At 44.6% G+C, this 23,239-nt stretch overlaps 1 protein-coding gene across 1 annotated transcript in view; it reads left to right on the forward strand.

Annotated features, from left to right (window-relative positions):
• Positions 1-229: 229 nt before the first annotated feature.
• Positions 230-23,239, forward strand: part of slc12a4 (solute carrier family 12 member 4) — a 52,300-nt gene continuing 29,290 nt past the window's right edge. Inside the window, exon 1 of the mRNA XM_083759895.1 lies at positions 230-567. Coding sequence (XP_083616021.1) covers positions 429-567 — 139 coding nt within the window. The 5' untranslated portion in view covers positions 230-428. The remainder of the gene's footprint in view (positions 568-23,239) is intronic.

Here is a 23,239-nt window from a genome sequence, read left to right on the forward strand (position 1 = left end):
CCTCAAACAGACAGGGTTCAGTGCTGTCATTAGTCAACATGACACCATGAACAAACACACACAAACAAACCCAAAAGATAAGGCTCTTCCCCATCTACACTCACACCATGTCTGAGTCAGGGAAGAGGACACCAGCAGCTCTACATTCTGGGTGGGTGGGGGTCTTCTTCATACCCCCCCACACACACCCTTTTATTCACACAACAACAAACCCAGGAGGGGCCGGGTCTGGTGGTATTAGGGGCGTGTCGTATGGTAATATTCTCCAGAGGAAGTGAGCGCAGTGTGGTGGAATGTTTGATGCCATTAGTGGGGAACTGGAGGCTGAGGGAAGGGAGGCTTGGCTAACGGTTAGCCCCGCTACGCATGAGCCCTGGACGGGGACAAGCAGAGGGGAAGGCGCAGCCTGAGACGGATGAAAACTAAACATGCCTCACTTCACAGTGGTGCCGGTGGAGGACCGCGCTCAGACCAACTATGACAGCCTGGAGGGGATTAACTGGGTGGATTACAGAGACACAGGGCAGGGGGGCTTCCCGGGACACCAAGACACTGTCAGCTCTGATGGTGAGTTTCACAACTTTTTTGTCTTGTTTGTTACTCTCATCTTGTTACTCTCCTCTTTGACGCAGTACACACAACAACTCCACTTCATGAGAAGTGCTTGGAAGTTCCTTAAAACATAATTATACGACAGGGTCACAGCGCAGGAGTTGGAACACTCAGGCGAGGCAAAGCGTGGGAACGTTTTACATTGTCCTGAGATCTCCCCTGAACAGCTGGCTTTACGGTTACCATGGCAATTCTCCAGGCCCTGCAAGCAGTCTTTCCCAGCAGCCAGCCAGCCAGCCAGCCGGTCGTTTTTTCTGACAGCTCACTCACAGGGAATGTTTCAGGAGCAACAACGTTTATTGCCGTTTTATCCAGACAATCGTTTAGACAAAACTTCAGGAACTAAAACATTTTTGGTTCTCCCATTTCGTGCCACAGATGCCTGTGGCAGTGACGAAGAGAGACAACAATGTGCCATGCGGGGGGGGGGGGGGGGGGGGGGCATGGCACGGCACGTGAGGGGGGGCTGGGGTGACTGGGCGTTACACCGACCCTGTTGTAACAAGAAAAGGCCTCAAGTGTTTGTTTCACACAAAAGATGGAGCGCTTTGTGCCAGCAGAGGATTTCCTTTCAAGACATGGTGGCTGAGCGGGCTGTCCCACCTCTTCTTTGTGCCTTGGCTTGTCTCTCTCTCTCTCTCTCTCTCTCTCTCTCTCTCTCTCTCTCTCTCTCTCTCTCTCTCTCTCTCTCTTCTCTTCTCTTCTCTTCTCTTCTCTTCTCTTCTCTCTCTCTCTCTCTCTCTCTCTCTCTCTCTCTCTCTCTCTCTCTCTCTCTTCTCTTCTCTTCTCTTCTCTCTCTCTCTCTCTCTCCATATTCAATGTTGATATAGAGTAGACTACTTAATTATACATAATTAAAATCAAGAATCTGAGAAAAAAAAGGCCTGTCAAAGAGATCTGCGTTTTCTCACACCTCTTACAGTTAATTTTAAAACAAAATTAAAACAACATTTTTATTTATGCATATCCCCATCCAGATTTACTGTACGTGCAGTAGACCTGTGTAGATAGTCCCTACATACTGCATATCCAATCATCCATTGGTGATAGATGTATATTCAGGCATATATTCACTGGTGATAGATAGATTTATATTTGACAATCTTATATCTTAAATGAGCTCTCTTTATGCTTCCACTACTATATCATCACTTCAATTCACAATTTCGGCATTGAGCAGGTGCCCTTTATCCAGAGTAACTTACAATGAGCAAGGTAAACGGATACATCAGATGCAGAGAGACAGTGTAGTTCCTCAACTAGGATCACAGGCAAACCAAGAACCTAGCATCAGTCCAAAGACAATCGAAATGTCCCCCAAAGAAATACCATTAAAACTATAGAAACTATAGGATACCAGAAAAGCAATGAAGCTGTAGCATCTGTCTAAATAACATAAAATGACACTGTAACCTTTGCATGCGTCTGCGTGTCATCATCATGCAGACTGCTCCTAACAGAAGGGAGGGAGGACGGAGAGGGGAGGTGGAGGAGGAGGGAGAAGCTGGTATAGCCGCTGGGCAGGATTATATGAGAGAGAGTGGCTCCAATTTGTGTGGGCTGAGGCGGTAAGTGAACGAGAGGGATTGTGTTCGTTAGAGAGTAACCTTTAAATAAAATACACTCCCATGGGAGTGGCCGGCAAAACGAAGCACCCGCGCTCCGGCACCGTTCCAACAGGGTGGCAGGGACACGTGCACCACATGACCCTGGCTGGTCATCCATGTAGGACTGTCTGTCAGAGAGCTCAGCACATCTAAACACAGCCTTGTGGCAGGCTAGTTTTGTGATGGATTTTCTACAGCCTTGAACTAGCTTGAAGAACCTGACTGTGTGTGTGTGTGTGTGTGTGTGTGTGTGTGTGTGTGTGTGTGTGTGTGTGTGTGTGTGTGTGTGTGTCTCTGTGTGTGTCTCCCAAGACATAAGAGAACTGTCCAGTTTAACACAAGTCTTCTGAGTATGATGCAAGTGTGTAATACTTCTAAGAATACACATCAGTAGATTTTCAGTGTTGTGTGGGTGGGTGTGAGAGATGAAGTCGGCTTTGAGGTCAGGCTAAAACACTTGACATAGTGAATTGCTACTAACAGTACATTTCATTACTGGGTTAATGAATAACTCATTATGCCCTTGTGTGGTGCATAGGGCAGGGGCCTATAACCTGTTTCTGTAGTGTGGAAGCGGCCACGATATACAAGTACACCCCCTGGATATGATGCTAGTATGTCATGGGGACCCCAATCCAACCCTTGATGTTGAGTGCCAAGCATGCACTGCCATGCAGGCATTGGCTCCCTTTTTTATAGTATTTCTTTGGTATGACCTGAGCTGATCTATAAGGACATGAAGGTCAAGTGTAAATGCATTATAATCTGCTTTAAACTGTATTATTCCACCTCTGAGTACTCATAATGCTATACTATATTATAATAACACATTATGAGTATTATAACAAGGTCAAGTATCCTAAATACTGTTGGTCGCTCATAAACCTTTGTCCATTATAAGTAAGTACGTACTAAGAAGCCTTGGGAACCAGTGGATCCCGAGCCATGTGGCTCATAGGTCAGGATCCTATCTCCTGTTTCCCTAGCGAGAGACAGCTTGATGAACATCCCCTGGACATGACACTATTGTCACACGGACCCCAATCCAACTGTTGATGCGGAGTGCCAAGCAGGGTGACATTGTGATGCGGAGTGCCAAGCAGGGTGACATTGTGATGCGGAGTGCCAAGCAGGGTGACATTGTGATGCGGAGTGCCAAGCAGGGTGACATTGTGATGCGGAGTGCCAAGCAGGGTGACATTGTGATGCGGAGTGCCAAGCAGGGTGACATTGTGATGCGGAGTGCCAAGCAGGGTGACATTGTGATGCGGAGTGCCAAGCAGGGTGACATTGTGATGCGGAGTGCCAAGCAGGGAGACATTGTGATAATCTTATAATCTCCACCTAGTCTCAGGGCGGACATTCTAACCACAATGCCGCACTGAGCTGGTTGGTCCAGGATCATACTGTGTTATAATTCTCATGTAATACATTTTAATTATTATTACATTATGCATTAGAGTCACTATAAGTGGGTGATTATACTTAAAATGTTATAAGAAGATTATAATGTATTATAAGTATGTAATGCATTATAATAGACATGCTAGGCCTCATTTGCTGCTGTAGAACAGTGGTTCTCACCAGGGGTCCTTGGGGGAGTTCCAGGTGGTCCAGAGCAAAATGTGTTAATACAGCATCACTCATTTTTAACCAGTTTATCCATAAATATGTTGGCTATTCAAAAATAGCAGATATACAAGCTCACCGTGTGTCACTTTGTGCCACGCTGAAAGCTTGTACATCTGCTATTTCTTAACATTTTATTTTAAATCTTGAAAGAAATACAAAACGTCTCTTCATGGGCGTCTTTGTCACAAAACATTTTCAGATGGTAGTCTGCAAATTCATATCAACGTGGGGGTCCTTGACATGAAATACTTTGAGAGACAAATTCATATCAATGTGGGGGTCCTTGACATGAAATACTTTGAGAGACAAATTCATATCAACGTGGGGGTCCTTGACATGAAATACTTTGAGAGCTACTGCTGTAGAAAATGCAGTGGTGGAATAAAGTACTCAATTGGCCTACTACAATACTCTATTACAAGCAAAAGTCAGAAATTCAAAATGTATTGGCATCAAAATGTACTTAAAGTACCAAAAGTTAAAGTACTCATTATACAGAATGTCTCACTTCAAGTTTTCAAATCTATATAAATATTTTGAAAATAGCAGATATAGCCAAATAGCCAAAATGTACATATATAGGGCTGGAGTGGTTACTGCATGTTTTGTAATAATTATCCAAATCTACAAAGTAACTAGTAGATAAAGCTGTCAAATAAATGTAGTGAAGTAAAAGTACTCAAGTGAAGTACAAATACCTCAAAATTGTACTTAAGCATACAGCACTTAAGTAAATGTATTTAGTTTACTTTCCACCTCTGAGAGAGTGTTGGTGTAGTAGAGGGGAGACGAGCATGCTCCAGTGGGCTCAACAACACCATAGCATTCAGTGTAGAGTCAGTGTAGTAGAGGGGAGACGAGCATGCTTCAGTGGGCTCAACAACACCATAGCATTCAGTGTAGAGTCAGTGTAGTAGAGGGGAGACGAGCATGCTTCAGTGGGCTCAACAACACCATAGCATTCAGTGTAGAGTCAGTGTAGTAGAGGGGAGACGAGCATGCTTCAGTGGGCTCAACAACACCATAGCATTCAGTGTAGAGTCAGTGTAGTAGAGGGGAGACGAGCATGCTTCAGTGGGCTCAACAACACCATAGCATTCAGTGTAGAGTCAGTGTAGTAGAGGGGAGACGAGCATGCTTCAGTGGGCTCAACAACACCATAGCATTCAGTGTAGAGTCAGTGTAGTAGAGGGGAGACGAGCATGCTTCAGTGGGCTCAACAACACCATAGCATTCCAGCCTCGGAGGAGGTCGGGATCTCGGGACACGGCGACCTAGTTGTCTCCTTGGATTTGTGGAATGCATGGAAGGCATCGCTCTAAAGCGCAGAGGAATTCTTAACCACTTAAACCCTGGCGTCCTTGTTGTGGGGAAAATATTTTCAGCAAAAGATTTGTCACCTCAATAACAGAAAAAAAAACTAGTATTGAGCCCTGAGGGACTCCGGTCAGCCATGATATGGGGTTTAAGTGGATAAGTATAACTAACCGCCGCCAAGCAATGCTGTAATTCAATACAGTGCATACTGTATATGCATATCAGGATTGTCTCAACAGTGGTATCTTAAATGTAGTGTTACCGTTATTCAAAATAGAGCTGGTTTAGATATATTTTTTCTCATTATGTCCTTAATTGACCTGGAAGTCTGTTGTTGTCCCTCTCTGATTTTGTCTCATTCTTGTCTTTTCCTCTACCTCCTTCTGCTGATTTTCTCTCTCGCTCTCTCTCTCTCTCTCTTTCTCTCTCTCTCTCTCTCTCTCTCTCTCTCTCTCAGCTACATGAGCACAGACGAAGGCTTGTCAGCCAAAATGTTTGTCCATTTTAGGGACAGTAATAAAAAAGGTCAACTCAATCTTGCCACTCTGTGAGACCCATTACTGTTATAAATGTTGCTGATCTAAGAGGAAATCGCATAAACACATAATTTACATAAAATGCTTGCTTTTTAGGCATTTAGTCCTACTTTTACTGGACGTTTTTGAGTGGTGCAACCACTCCTATAGACAGCTATGTGTGTCCCTGGGTCTGTCCGTCCAAGCACGAAAATAGCGTTATAGTGTTTGTTCACCACCAAGTGTCACTGTTGCACAGCCTAACACACAGACACAGTACAGTACAGTACAGTACAGTACAGTACAGTACAGTACAGTACAGTACTGTACAGTACAGTACAGTACCACTCACTTCAGACAGGTCTGATTTTTATTTGGATTTAGTACTAGTAATGTGCTCCTACTCTGACCTATATGAAATGAAGCTGGTGTACGTATGTATGTTAGAGCCATTTTCTATTTATGATGATTTGTATTTATTCTGATTATTATTGCCTGCTTTATGAGTTGTATGTTTTTGCGGTCATTTAATTATTATAATTATGCTGTGGAGGTTTCCCCTCCCCTTTTGAGAAAGGATTTGTAGGTGCAGGGCACCTGACGACAGACAGGAGGAGGACACCAGTCAAGTATAGGGTTTAGTTAAACCTGGATTGACTGGATTCTCAACTAGGCTTTCACTCTCTACACTAATTATCTTTGCTAAATATAGCTGATCTACAAGCTCACAGCGTGTCACGTTGCAACGCACAGTGAGCTTGTAGATCTGCCTTAGTGAAGCTAGGGTTCACGTAAGTGTTTCAGGTACAATTACAGTATAGCAATAGTTGTCTGTACTGACATATTCTGACTCCTTTTGTTTTATTTGAATACCCAGTTTAAGTTCATGTGACTCATTCACTCATGTGAATAAATGTTTTGTTTTGATGCAACTGAATTATCTGATCTCCGTGTGTGATTGAGTGTTCTATACAAGAGGAGACGCGACGCGAGTTGTACAGCAACAATAGACTGCACCACCCCGACCCAGTGGCCTTTGTTTGGAAAGAAAGGCCACGATACTAGTATATTCCTATGAATGTATCCAATTTCAGTGAGCGAAAGATCCTATAGCAGTGGTTCTCAACCAGTGGTCCGGGGACCACCAGTGGTCCTTGAGGAGGTTGCAGGTAAATGATGTAGATTTGCTAAACATGTCACGGTGGCAGAATGACTGAACCCAAATGCAGAGGGAAGTTCAAAATAACTGCTTTATTAAACAAAAAGTCAAGCTTACAAAATAAGTAGCAGTAGCAAAGCAATAAACCAAAGGTCCAATAAGCAAAACCTTTCAGAAGCATGAAGTAGCCACGAGGAAGTCCATGAATGCAAACTCTTCAGTAAATACAAAAAGACAAACCCAAAACATCAAGGTAGAGCAGGGGACAACGACATGAAGCACCGGACAAGGAATTATGTTCTGACAGTTAGTTTGTGCAAGGAGTCCAGTATTTATAGGTGGGTTGATTGTAGCAGAGTTCACAGGTTTGTAATTGGCTGGGCTGATGAGAGTGTAACCAGGTGTGTAACTAGGACTGAGGGCTGCAATGGGAAGTGGGAGTGGCCGAAGTGGAAAGACATACACAACTGGGCAGAGGGAGAGATACAGAAAGAGGGGAATAAACAGGCAGAGGGCCAAATCATGACAGTACCTCCCCCTCAAGGGGTGGATACCAGACGACCAACGACCTTGACCAGGAACGAGCAGGGAGGGTGGAGGGGGCCTGGAGGAGGGAACCTGAGGCAAAGCTGGAGACTTCAGGGGGACGGCCGGGACGATGGCCAGAGGCGGAGCCTGTGACTTCAGGTGGGCGGCCAGGACGATGGCCAGAGGCGGAGCCTGTGAATTCAGGTGGGCGGCCGGGACGATGGCCAGAGGCAGAGCTGCTGAGTTCAGGGGGACGCCCTGGGGGCCGAGACGAGGCGGAGGGGTCATCAGGCGGACGACCGGGAGGCCGAGACATTTGGGCCGAAGGCTCAGTTGGCAACGCCGGAGGTGCTGCAGTCAGAGGCGACGGAGCTGCAGGCACAGTAGGCGGGGCTGCCAGCGCAGGAGGTGGTGCTGCAGGTGGGACTGCAGGCGGTGCTGCAGGTGGGACTGCAGGCGGGACTGCAGGCGGTGCTGCAGGTGGGACTGCAGGCGGGACTGCAGGCGGTGCTGCAGGTGGGACTGCAGGCAGTGCTGCAGGCGGGACTGCAGGCGGGACTGCAGGCGGTGCTGCAGGTGGGACTGCAGGCAGTGCTGCAGGCGGTGCTGCAGGTGGGACTGCAGGCAGTGCTGCAGGTGGGACTGCAGGCACTGGGGGCGGGGCTGCAGGAAACAGGTCTGCAGCGGCCGGAGCTGGAGCTGCAGGAGCTGGGGTTGCAGGAGCAGGAGCTGGAGGAACCAGGACTGCAGCGGATGGAGCTGGAACTGCAGGAGCTGGGGCTGCAGGAGACGTGGAGGATGCTGCAGACTCTGGAGACGGGACCCCAGTAGACACTGCACATCCTGGAGACGAGGAGGATCCAGGAGACGTGGAGGTGGAGGATGCTGCAGACTCTGGAGACGGGACCCCAGTAGACACTGCACATCCTGGAGACGAGGAGGATCCAGGAGACGCGGAGGTGGAGGATGCTGCAGACTCTGGAGACGGGACCCCAGAAGACACTGCACATCCTGGAGACGAGGAGGATCCAGGAGACGTGGAGGTGGAGGATGCTGCAGACTCTGGAGACGGGACCCCAGTAGACACTGCACATCCAGGAGACGAGGAGGATAAAGGAGACATGGAGGGTGCTGCAGGATCTACAGGCAGGGTAGAGGGCGGAGTGCTGGGCAGTAGGGTGGTTTGGATGCCGGGTAGTGGGGTGCTGGGCAGTGAAGACCACTGGGGGTGTAAGGAGCCATGGCGACCACGCCTTCTCCTGGCAGGCCCACGGTTCCCCACACAGAGGGCCAAGCGAGACCCTTCATAAGGGTCCTGGGCTCGAGCTGGCTCAGAGTACACCGGGATTTTAGCAGTCTTGCAAAAATATGAAAGTAAATCCAAAGGCTGGTTCTTTTGTTGATCTGGGACAGGGCAGACAGATGAAAAGCTCACTACTCCAACTCTAATTGACTGGGTAGTTGACTGGGAAGCATGGGTGGTTTCAAAGTCCCTGAGCCTCTCACAGACCACATCCAGGCGGGGGACAAAATGGCTTACCCACGGCCTCTCCTTAAACCACTGCTGCTGGATAGAGATCTCCTCTTGGAGTGCAGCATGCAATGGAGGGGGTGAGGCCATGAAACGAGCAACCACATTTTCAAAGTCATCCACCTTTTGGTGAAAAAGTCTTCGCTCTGCTGGGTTCATATTTGGTCAGAACATACTGTCACGGTGGCAGAATGACTGAACCCAAATGCAGAGGGAAGTTCAAAATAACTGCTTTATTAAACAAAAAGTCAAGCTTACAAAATAAGTAGCAGTAGCAAAGCAATAAACCAAAGGTCCAATAAGCAAAACCTTTCAGAAGCATGAAGTAGCCACGAGGAAGTCCATGAATGCAAACTCTTCAGTAAATACAAAAAGACAAACCCAAAACATCAAGGTAGAGCAGGGGACAACGACATGAAGCACCGGACAAGGAATTATGTTCTGACAGTTAGTTTGTGCAAGGAGTCCAGTATTTATAGGTGGGTTGATTGTAGCAGAGTTCACAGGTTTGTAATTGGCTGGGCTGATGAGAGTGTAACCAGGTGTGTAACTAGGACTGAGGGCTGCAATGGGAAGTGGGAGTGGCCGAAGTGGAAAGACATACACAACTGGGCAGAGGGAGAGATACAGAAAGAGGGGAATAAACAGGCAGAGGGCCAAATCATGACAAAACAAATGGATCCTTATTAGATCTTTAACTCTTGAGAGTGTAAAATGAAACCAAATGGACCCTTACTTACTGCCTTACTTAATTTGCAAGAATTATACAAATGTCATCAAATGGTGGTCCGTGGCTCAAATGCTGAATACATAATTGGCCTTGATATGAGAAAGGTTGAAAACCACTGTTCTCAACAAATGAGGATAATATTTGTGTATGTTTGTAACTCACTGAGTGGACAAAATAGCAGATCTACAAGTGCCTAAACCACTGGTGTCACCCCCCCAACTGTATTTAGGCTGCTGACACATATGAAGGGAAAGGGTGGGGATGAGGACTCAAAAGGAGAGTGTGTGTAATGGATGAGTTCATACTTCACAGTGTGGGTGGTGGGAGCGGGTGTACTTTCTATGACTGAGCCACAGCATTACGTCTGATGGAGTGTTTCACAAACAATGAGTCACGGACCCATTCTTTATTTATGGGTCATGAGTTGAATGGTTCCTACATTTTCTTTCTGTCATTATTTCAAAAGATTAAAAAAACAGAACATCCTAAAGAACATCCTAAATAGCCTAAATAATGTCAGAAATAAACAAAAGTCCATTTTACCTTGACCTTTTAGACATTATCATAATATTTTCGTATAGCATTGTGAGCTTGTAGTCGTAGATTGGCTATATAGTCACTATTAAATAGGACTTAAGTGGTTAATTGCTCAGGTTTGGGTCCCGAGGAGAACTCGAGGTGAAACGTATCTTTTGGATCTGGAGCTTAACACATTGATTGCTAGAGTTTTCTATTTGCTCAGGCTTGGTGGTGCTGAGCGATTAACATTGGGACTTCTGAACTTTTTCGGGGCCCACAGCGAGGGGCCTCTTATAGCGAGAATCACACCGCATAAATCAAAAGGAAGCCAAACTAGTCCACTTCAATTTAAAAAAAAAATTATGATTCTACCATCTTCCATTCTGGAGATATTGACCTTTTTCTAACACCTGCTTTTCGCAGCACGCTGCTCTTTTGAAAAAACAGCAGAGATATGGAAGGTTGAAGTTGACAGACATTGACAGACAGATATAAAAATGAACACAAATAATATCATATACATACTACACACTGAATGAAAGCCCTGAATGTCTACTTTTAGGAGGAAAACAAATACACATGGTCCCATGTATAGTTTGTCAGTAATTGGCTATTGAATGCAGCTTGCGCCCACCAGAGAGGATTTCAGAAAATGCATGGACCAGAAGAACTATTATTCACAAAATAAGGCCTATAGCGAAATGTACATACTATATACCGTATGAAACAGAAGACTCTCTGCTTTCATAAGAAAAATACTTCTACTGTAATAATAATGAAAATCACACCCCTGTGAAGTGAGCAGTGCAATGTTGCGCAACATTGCACTGCTCACTTCACAGGGGTGTGATTTTCATTATTATTACAGTAGAAGTATTTTTCTTATGAAAGCAGAGAGTCTTCTGTTTCATACGGTATATAGTATGTACATTTCGCTATAGGCCTTATTTTGTGAATAATAGTTCTTCTGGTCCATGCATTTTCTGAAATCCTCTCTGGTGGGCGCAAGCTGCATTCAATAGCCAATTACTGACAAACTATATTTGTATATATTTGTATATTTGTTTTCCTCCTAAAAGTAGACATTCAGGGCTTTCATTCAGTGTGTAGTATGTATATGATAATAATTTATTTATGTTTATATCTGCCTGTCAATCTCTGTGACTTTAAACCTTTATAACTCGCTATGATAACTTCATGAGGAAATGCTCACTTCACAGGGGTGTGATTTTTATTATTATTACAGTATTAGTTTTTTTCTTATGAAAGCAGAGGGTCTTCTGTTTCATACGGTATATAATATGTACATGTCGCTATAGGCCTTATTTTGTGAATAATAGTTGGACCTGAACAACTGCATTCAATATCCTACTGACAAACTGTACATGGGATCAATATTATGTATTTGTTTTCCTCCTAAAAGTAGACAATTAGGGCTTTCATTCAGTGTGTAGTATGTATATGACAATAATTTATTTATGTTTATTTTTATATCTGCCTTCAGAACGATAGTATAACGGTGAGATGCGTTACTGGATCGGTGAGTTTAGTGGTTGAGGTTGACATGTCTGGACATGTTTGAGGAAAGAAGCACAGGAGAGAGAGATGATCAAATAACTGGCTGCTTTGTTGGACAACGCTATCTTCACTTTGTTTGGGCAAAGAAGCAGAGATCAGCGATGGAAAAGAGTTTTATCCACGGCAGATAAGTAATGACGTATTATCGAGGGACCGCCATGATCAACTAACTGCCTGGGACCGAGGCTACGTTGTCACCAGCCAATGCAGCCATCGCTATCCGTTGTGTGATTGTAGCCTTTTTATTCATTATAATTGCAGTGATAAGACCTATATCACAGCCGGGCGTCTCTCTCGATACCGTGGATATAGCCTACATCCACAATCACACAACGGATAGCGATGATGGCTGCATTGGCTGACGAAGACGTAGGCAGTAAGTTGATCATGGCGGTCCTTCGATAATACGTCATTACTTATCTGCCGTGGATATAAAGCTCTTTTCCATCGCTGATCGTGCTTCTTGCCCAAACAAACAAAGTGAAGACGCGATGGCGATCCACACAACGGATAGCGATGGCTGGTGAAGACTGAAGACGTAGCCAGGCAGTTAGTTGATCATGGCGTGTGCCGTGTGCGTGTTGAAAACGTTATGAAATGGCGATCGTTGAAGATTATTCTTGGTTTATATACTGGCAGAGGGCAAATCGACACGACTGCGTTATATCTTTTTCCGAGAATGAGAGAGCGGTGCAAGGCGATTACAAGGCGCAGTGTGGCCTGGGGCCAGGGAACTCAAACTGCAATGCGATCCGGGCAGAAGAGAGACTCCCCCCACAAAGATTCCTCGGGAGAAACCATGTAGAAACAGGAGGGGAGGGGGAATCGAGTGTATTCACAGACACTAGACTACTACTAGAGTATGGGTAACTCCATTTTAGATGCCCTGACATCTGCGTTGGTCTATGCCGTTGCCGTGCAGACCCATACGTGTAATGGAGGCATTGGAGGAGGGAGCGTCTTCGCCACAGACAGACCTCTTTTCAGGAGGGAGGGGCTTTTTACTCCCGGATCACATATTGGAGCTTCCTGGAGACGATCGCTGTTATTTTCTCCGGTGTCCTGGAGCATAGGACGTTGATGTACAGTAAGCAATAAAAAAACGTATAAAACGTATACATACGCTTCGCGCGTACGGCGTTCGATATTAATAAAGCGTATGGATACGTTTCCAGCATTTTTTGTGTTAAGCGAGTTTGTGAACCACTGGTGTAATGTAACGGGTGAGTTCATAGTGTGGGTGGGTGGGTGGGTCTGGGTGTACTCTATGACTGGGTGGGTCTGGGTGTACTCTATGCCTGGGTGGGTCTGGGTGTACTCTATGACTGGGTGGGTCTGGGTGTACTCTATGACTGGGTGGGTCTGGGTGTACTCTATGACTGGGTGGGTCTGGGTGTACTCTATGCCTGGGTGGGTCTGGGTGTATACTCTATGACTGGGTGGGTCTGGGTGTACTCTATGCCTGGGTGGGTCTGGGTGTACTCTATGACTGGGTGGGTCTGGGTGTACTCTATGACTGGGTGGGTCTGGGTGTACTCTATGACTGGGTGGGTCTGGGTGTACTCTATGACTGGGTGGGTCTGGGTGTACTCTATGACTGGGTGGGTCTGGGTGTACTATATATGACTGGGTGGGTCTGGGTGTACTCTATGCCTGGGTGGGTCTGGGTGTACTCTATGAGTGGGTGGGTCTGGGTGTACTCTATGCCTGGGTGGGTCTGGGTGTACTCTATGACTGGGTGGGTCTGGGTGTACTCTATGCCTGGGTGGGTCTGGGTGTACTCTATGCCTGGGTGGGTCTGGGTGGGTCTGGGTGTACTCTATGACTGGGTGGGTCTGGGTGTACTCTATGACTGGGTGGGTCTGGGTGTACTCTATGACTGGGTGGGTCTGGGTGTACTCTATGACTGGGTGGGTCTGGGTGTACTCTATGACTTCGGTGGGTCTGGGTGTACTCTATGACTGGGTGGGTCTGGGTGTACTCTATGACTGGGTGGGTCTGGGTGTACTCTATGACTGGGTGGGTCTGGGTGTACTCTATGACTGGGTGGGTCTGGGTGTACTCTATGACTGGGTGGGTCTGGGTGTACTCTATGACTGGGTGGGTCTGGGTGTACTCTATGCCTGGGTGGGTCTGGGTGTACTCTATGCCTGGGTGGGTCTGGGTGTACTCTATGACTGGGTGGGTCTGGGTGTACTCTATGACTGGGTGGGTCTGGGTGTACTCTATGCCTGGGTGGGTCTGGGTGTACTCTATGCCTGGGTGGGTCTGGGTGTATACTCTATGACTGGGTGGGTCTGGGTGTACTCTATGACTGGGTGGGTCTGGGTGTACTCTATGACTGGGTGGGTCTGGGTGTACTCTATGACTGGGTGGGTCTGGGTGTACTCTATGCCTGGGTGGGTCTGGGTGTACTCTATGCCTGGGTGGGTCTGGGTGTACTCTATGACTGGGTGGGTCTGGGTGTACTCAATGCCTGTCTGAGCCCCACAGCATTAGGTCTAATGGAAGCAGAAGGGTATGGATGGACAGTCACAGTGCTGTGTCTGTTCAGCTCTGTGAGGCCGGCTCTGTTCTGCACAGGGCAGCACTGGACTGAACACTGCGGCCATTGTGGGCCCGAGTTGCAGGGTACCTCAACGCTAAACAGGGGAAACCTTGTTTTTGTTGTTCGCAAACACACCATTAAAATACAATTCACCACCCACATTACTTCTAAATCCATTTACAGACAGACGGCAGGTCATCCATGGAGACGTGTGGAATTGTGTTATGCAAGCTGTTGAATTGTAAAAAATCTAATTTCCTCATTCGTAGAAGGCAAAGGGTAAACGAAGAGAACATTACAGTGATTTGTCTACCGTTCAGGCTAAAGCATTCAGGAGTTAACCACTCTTAACCTGGCATTCTTATTGGATAGCCTAAAGCAGTGGATTCCCAAACCTTTCAGGTCGATACCCAAAAGAAAGATTGGATGTTTGCCCGGGACCCAAACTAGTGAAGATAGCAGATCTACAAGCGCACAACGCTTATTTTTTTTACATTTTGTGCCCACTGCCGTTTAACTTCGTATTTTGGGTATGTCCATTATACTGTAGGCAAACATTTTCAGAAATGGTAAAAGAAAATTGCGATCTAAACGTATAGATCAGAAATGTTTTGCTATTCTCCGCACAGCAGAGTACAGTATATAGAGCTTAGGATACTAACAAAATGCCTCCAGGTGTGATGGCTGTTCAAAGTTTTGTCTTGAGAGAGGAAACGTTAGAAACGTTGCGGCCGTTCTCCGCACATTGCTAGCCAGAAAGCCACTTGGTATTGTGGAAAAGTACTACAAACCCATGGCCATGACACATGTGGGACTTCTGTCTGCCTCACGGCCCTTAAGTTGGAACCTCTCTCTGTCATTATGTCATCAACATCACCTTGTAATATAACCCATTGAAATGGTTGTATTACAAGGTCAACATACCCTTGAGCAAGGCACTTATAGTAGCTGGCTCCATGCCTGTGTGTGTGTGTGTGTGTGTGTGTGTGTGTGTGTGTGTGTGTGTGTGTGTGTGTGTGTGTGGGTGGCATACAGGGCACAGTTTCACAAACTGCCGGTCGGGAGACATTTTTGGGTGGCGGACCCATTTTAATTTGCGTCGCACTCGCAAAAAAAAGTTTTCATTCCTACTTTTTTTTATTGAATTCTAATGAAAATATATGAATAAATAAATTCTATTAAAAATAAAATAGCAGATCGGCTATTTTCACTTCTGGGTCCTGGGGAGCTAAAACGTTTGGAACCACTGATGCAGGGCATTGCTGAAAAGAGAAGGCAGCCAACAGCATGCGTGCTGAAGTGTGCTTATGCCTCACAAACGTTCACAGGTTAAGAAAACAATAGCAGCTATAATCTAACCACAGCCAATGTGTCTCTGTGTGTGTGTGTGTGTGTGTGAATGGCTGGTGGTGTGTTGTCGTTGTATTGAATGGCAACAGCCAGCTAGGGCTCAGACAGAGAAGAGAGAAACCATTATGAAAGGACTGTAACAGTATACAGTATGTGAACAGCAGAGTGCTGCTGCTTGTGTTTTCCTGGCTGATCTTGTGGCGTGGCATCCATTCTTGTCATTCTGTTGACATGACATGACGCTGTGTGTGATAGCGCTCGCCCTCTGGACAGATCAGCACCGGGGCAGGGCACAAATGTGGAACTGCTGACAGAAGTTAAGACAGTTTGCACACACACACACACACACACACACACACACACACACACACACACACACACACACACACACACACACACGCTGATTGATTGTGAGTGCCCTGGGAACCAGTACATCTCTTTAGAGACAGCTGAACCATGAGACGAGTGACAGAAAAAGACAGATGAAAATAAAAAACACAGCCTGAAATCACCATTCAAAACGTCTAAGACACATGGCATGGACATGTAATTGTATTATTATTATTATTATTATCACAAATGTTCAACAACTTTCAAAATGCCACAATTGGTTTACTTACCCATTCTTAACAGAGTACAATAACATGTCATAGGTTTGTGCTATCAGTCATTTGGAAATAGCATGACCCCCGGCCAGAGAGAGAGAGAGAGGAGAGAGAGAGAGAGAGAGAGAGAGAGAGAGAGAGAGAGAGAGAGAGAGAGAGAGAGAGAGAGAGAGAGTAATGTAAGACTACATTGCTGTTGAAGGATTGTCTTGGCTCACAAGCAAGATAACTCTGTCTCAAGGTCAAAAACGTTTTTGCATAACAAATATTTATAGTTATTTAATTAGTTATTTAATATAAAATGCTGCCATCAAACCATTCTGCTTCAATACCAAAGACATTTTTACTTATGTAGTTGTATTCCTACTGTCCTACAGTAAACTTTAAGGTCTCTTCACATCCATAAAGCGTGGAAAATATGTATTTGGATACCAACCAATACCAACCATAACACATTACATAATGCATTGTGTAGACTACTATGTTTTACTTTTATATAGACTAACACTGACAGCAAATGCAGACATTCATGTTCATACACACATTTTCCTGGGTGTGCACTCAATATAGTAGTCCCACAGAGCTCCCACAGTATCCTGTTTGTGAGTGATATCCAATCCTTACTCCAGAGTTTCACGAGTCCAGCTGTGCTATGCATTTAGAATACTTTGATAATATTTGGAATTCATCAATATCACTTCAGTGTAACCACTTAGTCTTAGACCCTCGATACAGACTAGAGTTCCACTGTACTGTAGGATCACAGTCTTTCCTAATGGAAACTAATATTCTCTCAAATCTGCCTCCGTGACATACTGTGTCTTAGCAAGAAAGATATGCATTACGTAACGTACTATAATATGACACAAGACTTTAAAAAAATCAACAGTGTAATTAAGGGGTGCCATGGATGAAAAAGTGACTTATAGTCAGAGGTGCTCCTGAGTCAAAAAACGTTTGAGGACCCACTGCCTTTCACTGACCAGTAGAGCTGCCCAGGAGCTAACTAGCTTATAGCTTTTGTTCACAGCTTTGTGACATAGTAGCCATATACAGAAGTAATAATGGGCACATGCATTGTTTGGACAAAAACTGTACTTATAATGATATAGTAGAGAGATATTGTAGAGCTTTGTGCAGTCATTATTTTTGCTGAATGCTCACACATGGGGATGCTAGGGTCCATGTGGTGAACGAGTACTGTATGTCAGTGCAGTATCAGGTTCTGTAGTTTGTGTCTGGTTACCAGGTACAGTACAGGCCCTTATACTGTAGGACCACTCATTTATTCTCTTTGTAAACATCTCTGACTTTGTTCTGGGATGGATTTAAATAGCTGTGGCTTCAACAAAGATGGCTAAGATCGTTCACTTAATTGTTGAATATTTGTCAAATATGGATCACATTCTGATAATTGGCAATTCATTGACAGTTGATTACATTTGGCTAACATCTGTATCTGTATGTACATTTGCACTGTCTGCAGTGTGGGTTTCTGAAGTTCTTACTGTTACTGAACAGAACAGTCACTGTCCCCAAGTGCACCCCCCCTCCTCCTGTTTGCATGCCATTGCATCATCCTGCATAAATGACTTAACCCATTAAGATCTGAGGCAGATTTTGACAAATGTCTTCTAAGTCCTAACTTTTTCCATGTCAAGGGCCTCCCAAAATGATATGTATTTGTCCGTGGATCCGCTGCCCAATTCAATTGTTCCTTTGCAACCTGAGACCCTTACACGGACAACTGCTTCTTCCCAAAACAATCCCTGTTGAAGTAAGGCTTGCATTCTCACAAATCCCATTTCTGATTGAACTGAAGATGATGCTGATCAAACATACACACATTCATACACACATCACTGTCCTTAGTTTCTGTGCAACCTCATGGCACTGCATGCAGCTTAATTTACTACATCAGGGGTACTCAACTGGCGGACCGCGGTCCGCGACCGGACCGCGGACCACCTCTTTGCGGACCACCCAAATAAATGTCCCCCAAGGGCCCCCAAAATTCTGGCGCGCGCTATGCGCGCACAGTGTGGCCTGCCAGGGCGTATAACTCCCAGCCTGATTTGGAGTTCCACTCCGGGCCTGCACTCTGCACCCCATTATTGGTTGGTTGGAAGGGGATCTGATTTGTATAAGCTTGGCTTGACCATACTAAACGGGCACAGAGCCCCGCTCTACGATGGACGCCGCGCATGGGACCGGACCTCGGTCTTATTCAAAAAAAAATGTGTGGACCTTCATCATTTCTAGTTGAGGACCCCTGTACTACATATTCACTGTTAACATTCTTTCATACAAATACACTCTGACATTTCCTCTGACATTTCCGACCTAAGGCCCGCGAAATTTGAGTCAAAAAATTCAAAATGTACTAAAGTACCAAAAGTAAAAGTACTCATTATGAAGAATGTCCCATTTCACAAGTTTTCAAATGTATAAAAATTAGAGCTGGGACTCGATTAAAAAAAATAATCTAATTAATCAGAGGCTTTGCGATTAATTAATCTAGATTAAGCATTTTTATCGCATATCATTATTTGACCCGAGAACAGTGAGAAAGCAATTTTTTCAAATGGATTTTGGTATACTAGTCATGCTGCCGCACACGCACAGCAGGTTTACATAACACCAGAGGTAAGATTAGTGGCTCGGTAGTGTACATTTCAGTGAATTTAAGTAATGCTTAGTAACACTTTTCATACATCATTATTTACTCAAAGCCTCAAATTAATAACAGTTCATGTGACATTGAACTTAATTTGTCCACAGCACAGCTGGTACCTCAGAAGTAACGTGGTGTGGCTATAGTGGAGAGAAGTGAAAGGGAAGAACCCACAATGTCCTGCTATATGCTAAGGTGGTATTAGAAAACTGCAAAATAAAGTATCGTTTGCTGTGGTCCCTTTAGACGAGAACAGTGTTTTCAGGAGGTGAAAACGCAACAAAGTGAAACCACCTCCCAGAGTGGAAATATTTGAGAACGCCACTTTATCCCTTCTCCGTGTAAACAGGCAAAACGGTGAATCCGCAAAACTTATGACATCGTGGCTCACGTTGGCTCACAGCGCATATGTTTATTACATTGATGCAGAGCCATATAATTATGATATAATGGAGTTCCTGAACAAACTTAGTTTATGTAGCCTAATGTATTCTAAAATATATAACCATCCCGTGGCGTGCTCTGCCTGCATTTATGCTCTGGGCTCAGTGGGCTGCCTGACAGCCTGTCTGTCACCTCGATGCGTTAGTAGAAAGCAGGCAGCGAGCGACGGCCACAACCACGCTGTGTTCCGATAGGGTTGCGTGAAGGGGTTCTTCTTCTTGTACGTGGGCAGAGCCGAAGAGTTTGATCAATCCTCAAGTTTCAAAGACGAGTCTCTTTGGTGAATTCTTGATCAGTGTTATTATGTCACGACTCAAGAACAACTACCATGAAATTCTGACACGCTTTGATGTTGTGGACATCTGGCTAGGTGAAAACAAAAGAAACCCTATTAGCATTTGAGTACTTGGGTGGCCGCACCCAACACTTTTAACACCTCTTGGACGGCCGGCGGAGTAGTCTCTCAAGACAGACTGTTGCCTCGCAACAGTTGAGGAACAACAGGGGAGGCGCTGTTTTCTCGAATATTTGACGATGGGATTCTCAGATTGCCGGCGGAGAGGTCCAAAATGTTCGGAATTCCCAGAAAATCTGTAATGTAAATGTAAAATGTCCACGAAAATATTCATGAGGGCCTAAAGGGGCCCTGGGAGTCTTCATGGGGGCTGTGGCCCCGTGGCCCCCACAGACTCTACGTGGTTGTACGTGGGTGACTGGTCTATTTGGCAGCCCGTTACCACCACCTAACCACATTATAGCGTTTTCATAAAGTGTGCGTTCTCGTGTAAATCGTCAATAAAAAAGAGAACGCAACGGGACTTTGACGTTTTATCTGGAGATGGTCGCCGTCTAAAAGAGGCATGAGTTTAGTATAGGCTATAGGAGTCCTGTGTAGTTCTGCCTCCACAGTGCATATGCAATTATACAGCAAACACACAAACATAATCCTCCTCCATTTTGTATACTTTTCCTTGTATTAGGTGAGCTCCATTGGCCCTATCCCATTTAGTTAATTTGAGTCTTTTCTCCACACAGCGGTGCACCTCTCCGCTTCCACCTTTGCCCCCCCTAAAGGTCAATGTCACTGTCGTTATCCTTTCCCTGTCATTAGCAGACATCAAAGAAAGCCGCAGTGGAGCATTCCACTGTCCACTGTTCCCCATGAGCCACGGCCATTACAGCTAATGATGGCCTTATTGCTGCTTTTCACCACAGGTGAGAAGATATTCTGAACCAATCTGAACAATTTGCTTTAAAGGAGAATTCCATACTAGAAGGCTTTCTTACTTTTATTTGTAGTTATTACGTCCCCAACAAAGAGTTCCAGGTGTTATATTGTGCAAAAGTGCATTATTGGCTTAATTTGGCTATTTCCCCTAATATAAGCCCTTTTTTTGTTGCTAATTCGCTTATTTCCATCTAAATAAGTAGTAAAGTGTGCCGCTTGGGACACTATTTACATTATGAAGAGAGGATACAAAAGAATATGATTTTTGAGCGATGGAAATAAGCAAATTAGCACAACACCCCATAGCCCCATTCAATTCAATGCAATTCAATGCAATTCATTGAGGGCTTATGGTAGGGGAAATAGCCATAATGCGCTTTTGCACAAAATGACACCTGGACCTCTTTGGTGGGGGCGTAACAACTACAAATAAAGGTAAGAAAGCCTTCTATCATGGAATTATCCTTTAAGTCTTAGCTACTGAAGAGCTGATTTTTTTTTCTCCATTGTATCTATTTATTATTTTATTTTATTCCTTCATTGTTTACACAGTCTGTACTTTTCTCCTACTATTTAACTGTTCAAACCTTAACGAGAAAGAATATGTGATTTTAAGTTGCACCATCAGAGCATAATCGATCCCAAACAGTCTGACAAATATGTCAAGTACATTCAAAACTTGGATCGGGGTGCTCCATATTCATTTTATGTTTTCTCCCAAAACTTCTGAATTAAAAGGCTCATCCTCTTAGGATTTTACAAGGGAATGTATTCTATTGTGTCCCAGCATCACCAGCTCATTAAATGGGATATGTGTAAAACAAAATGTCACTCATCAGTAAAAAGTGAATTCTATCAGAAACTATTCAGAATCTCTAAAACGACATTGATCCACATTATGTAACGTGTTTTGGATTCAGTCGAGGGTTTTACAGTAAAGTATAGACATTAGATAATACACTATGACTATAGCGTACATATATATTCCTGGCTGAAAGCATCACATAAAACCGTTTACCCACCTTTAGCATGGTTGCACCTTGTGCTCCTATACCTCCAGTGATGACTTGTGTTGTAGAATGATGGAGTCGGTGCACTTTGGTTATGAGAAAATACAGATGCACAGTCATACGCACGCATGTTTACGTCCACACAAATGTATCTATTGTGTGTGTGTGTGTGTGTGTGTGTGTGTGTGTGTGTGTGTGTGTGTGTGTGTGTGTGTGTGTGTGCGCACGCAGCCGCACGCACAAACTCAGCAGTCACCATTGGGGCACCACTAGTATGCCGGCAAACCACATGAGGTAGAGCGAGTTAAGCTGCATGATTTCTCTGCTTCTCAATGTTAATTCATAAATGTTCATTAAAGAGGAAGTTTAGTAAAGAGGCTTTCACATCCTAAGGAGCTATTAGGGAAATATTGTTTCCCATGCTTAAGCGGCTTTAGAGCATGCTGACACACTGGCTTTCAACCGTAGTGGAAGAAGTGCTCACATTATTTACTTACAGTAAGTAAAAGTATCAATATCACAATGTAGAAATACGTAAAGTAAAAGTCCGGTATTCAAAGTTTTGTTGAGTAAAAGTTACAGTACCAAAAGTACGGATCTCACGAAATATCCCATTTCACAAGTTTTCAAATGTGTATAAATGTATACAGAAAATGGCCAATCTACAAGCTCACAACTCGATTGCCTTGCAATGCGTTGAGAGCTTGTAGATCGTCTTTTTTCATATAGCTGGAGTATACAGTATATATGGCTGAGTGGTTGATGTAGGCCTACTCTATATTCTGTAATATTAATCAAAATGGAGAAGGTAAGTGTTATAATCTGATGTACTTGTACGTGAATACACAATGTACTTGATAATGTATTGTGTACTGACTGAACTGTAGCATACTTTATAGTTAGCTACATGGAGACATCTCAGACAGCAAGGTCAGCTTGCTGCAGTAAGCGGTTGTTATGTCTCAAGTGTTGTTAGTCACGTCATTAGGATCCAGCTCTATATATTTCCAGTATGTGTGTAATAAACTGGTGAACCTTTTAGCGTGATACTGTCTCGTGTCGCGTTATTGTTCTCCCGGTCCCGCCGCCGCCGTACCAAGGTATACTTCAACCGGATTGTCACACACCACGTCCTGCCGGCACACGCTACCTGTCTGTCAACCAGATGAGGGTTCAGTACTTAGAGTTTCACAACAGTAAGTAGTAGCTAAAGTTTTCAAATAATTGTAGTGGGAGTAAAAGTAGGTAAAGAGATGGAGTGGAGTAAAAGTATTGGAAATTGAAAGTAAAAAATACCTCCTATAACCACTGGCGTAGTGGCGTTTGGCTAATGGATGTACAATTGTGTTGTAAGGTTGGAATGTTCAACAACTCGACAAGCTACTGTTGTGTGCAGAATTAAAATAAGCCGTCCATGTAGTGTCTTGTAAAAAGGGAAGGTTCTGACACCTGCTTATAGTGTCATTTTAACATCTAAAGGATCGATGTTCCACAAAGTATTTTGTCCAGGAATAGCTGTGCTGCGTTGGTCTTTTCAAGAAGGTTAGTGCCTGAGGGTGAAACCAAAAGGAGGAAAAGATAATCTACCCTGGCTGATCTTATGATTGTATCATTTACCCAGAGGGGACGTCCGACTAGGAAGCTTTCCATCT

The sequence above is a fragment of the Protomyctophum parallelum genome (assembly GCF_964188405.1).
Source record: "Protomyctophum parallelum genome assembly, chromosome: 2".
Taxonomy (NCBI): domain Eukaryota; kingdom Metazoa; phylum Chordata; class Actinopteri; order Myctophiformes; family Myctophidae; genus Protomyctophum; species Protomyctophum parallelum.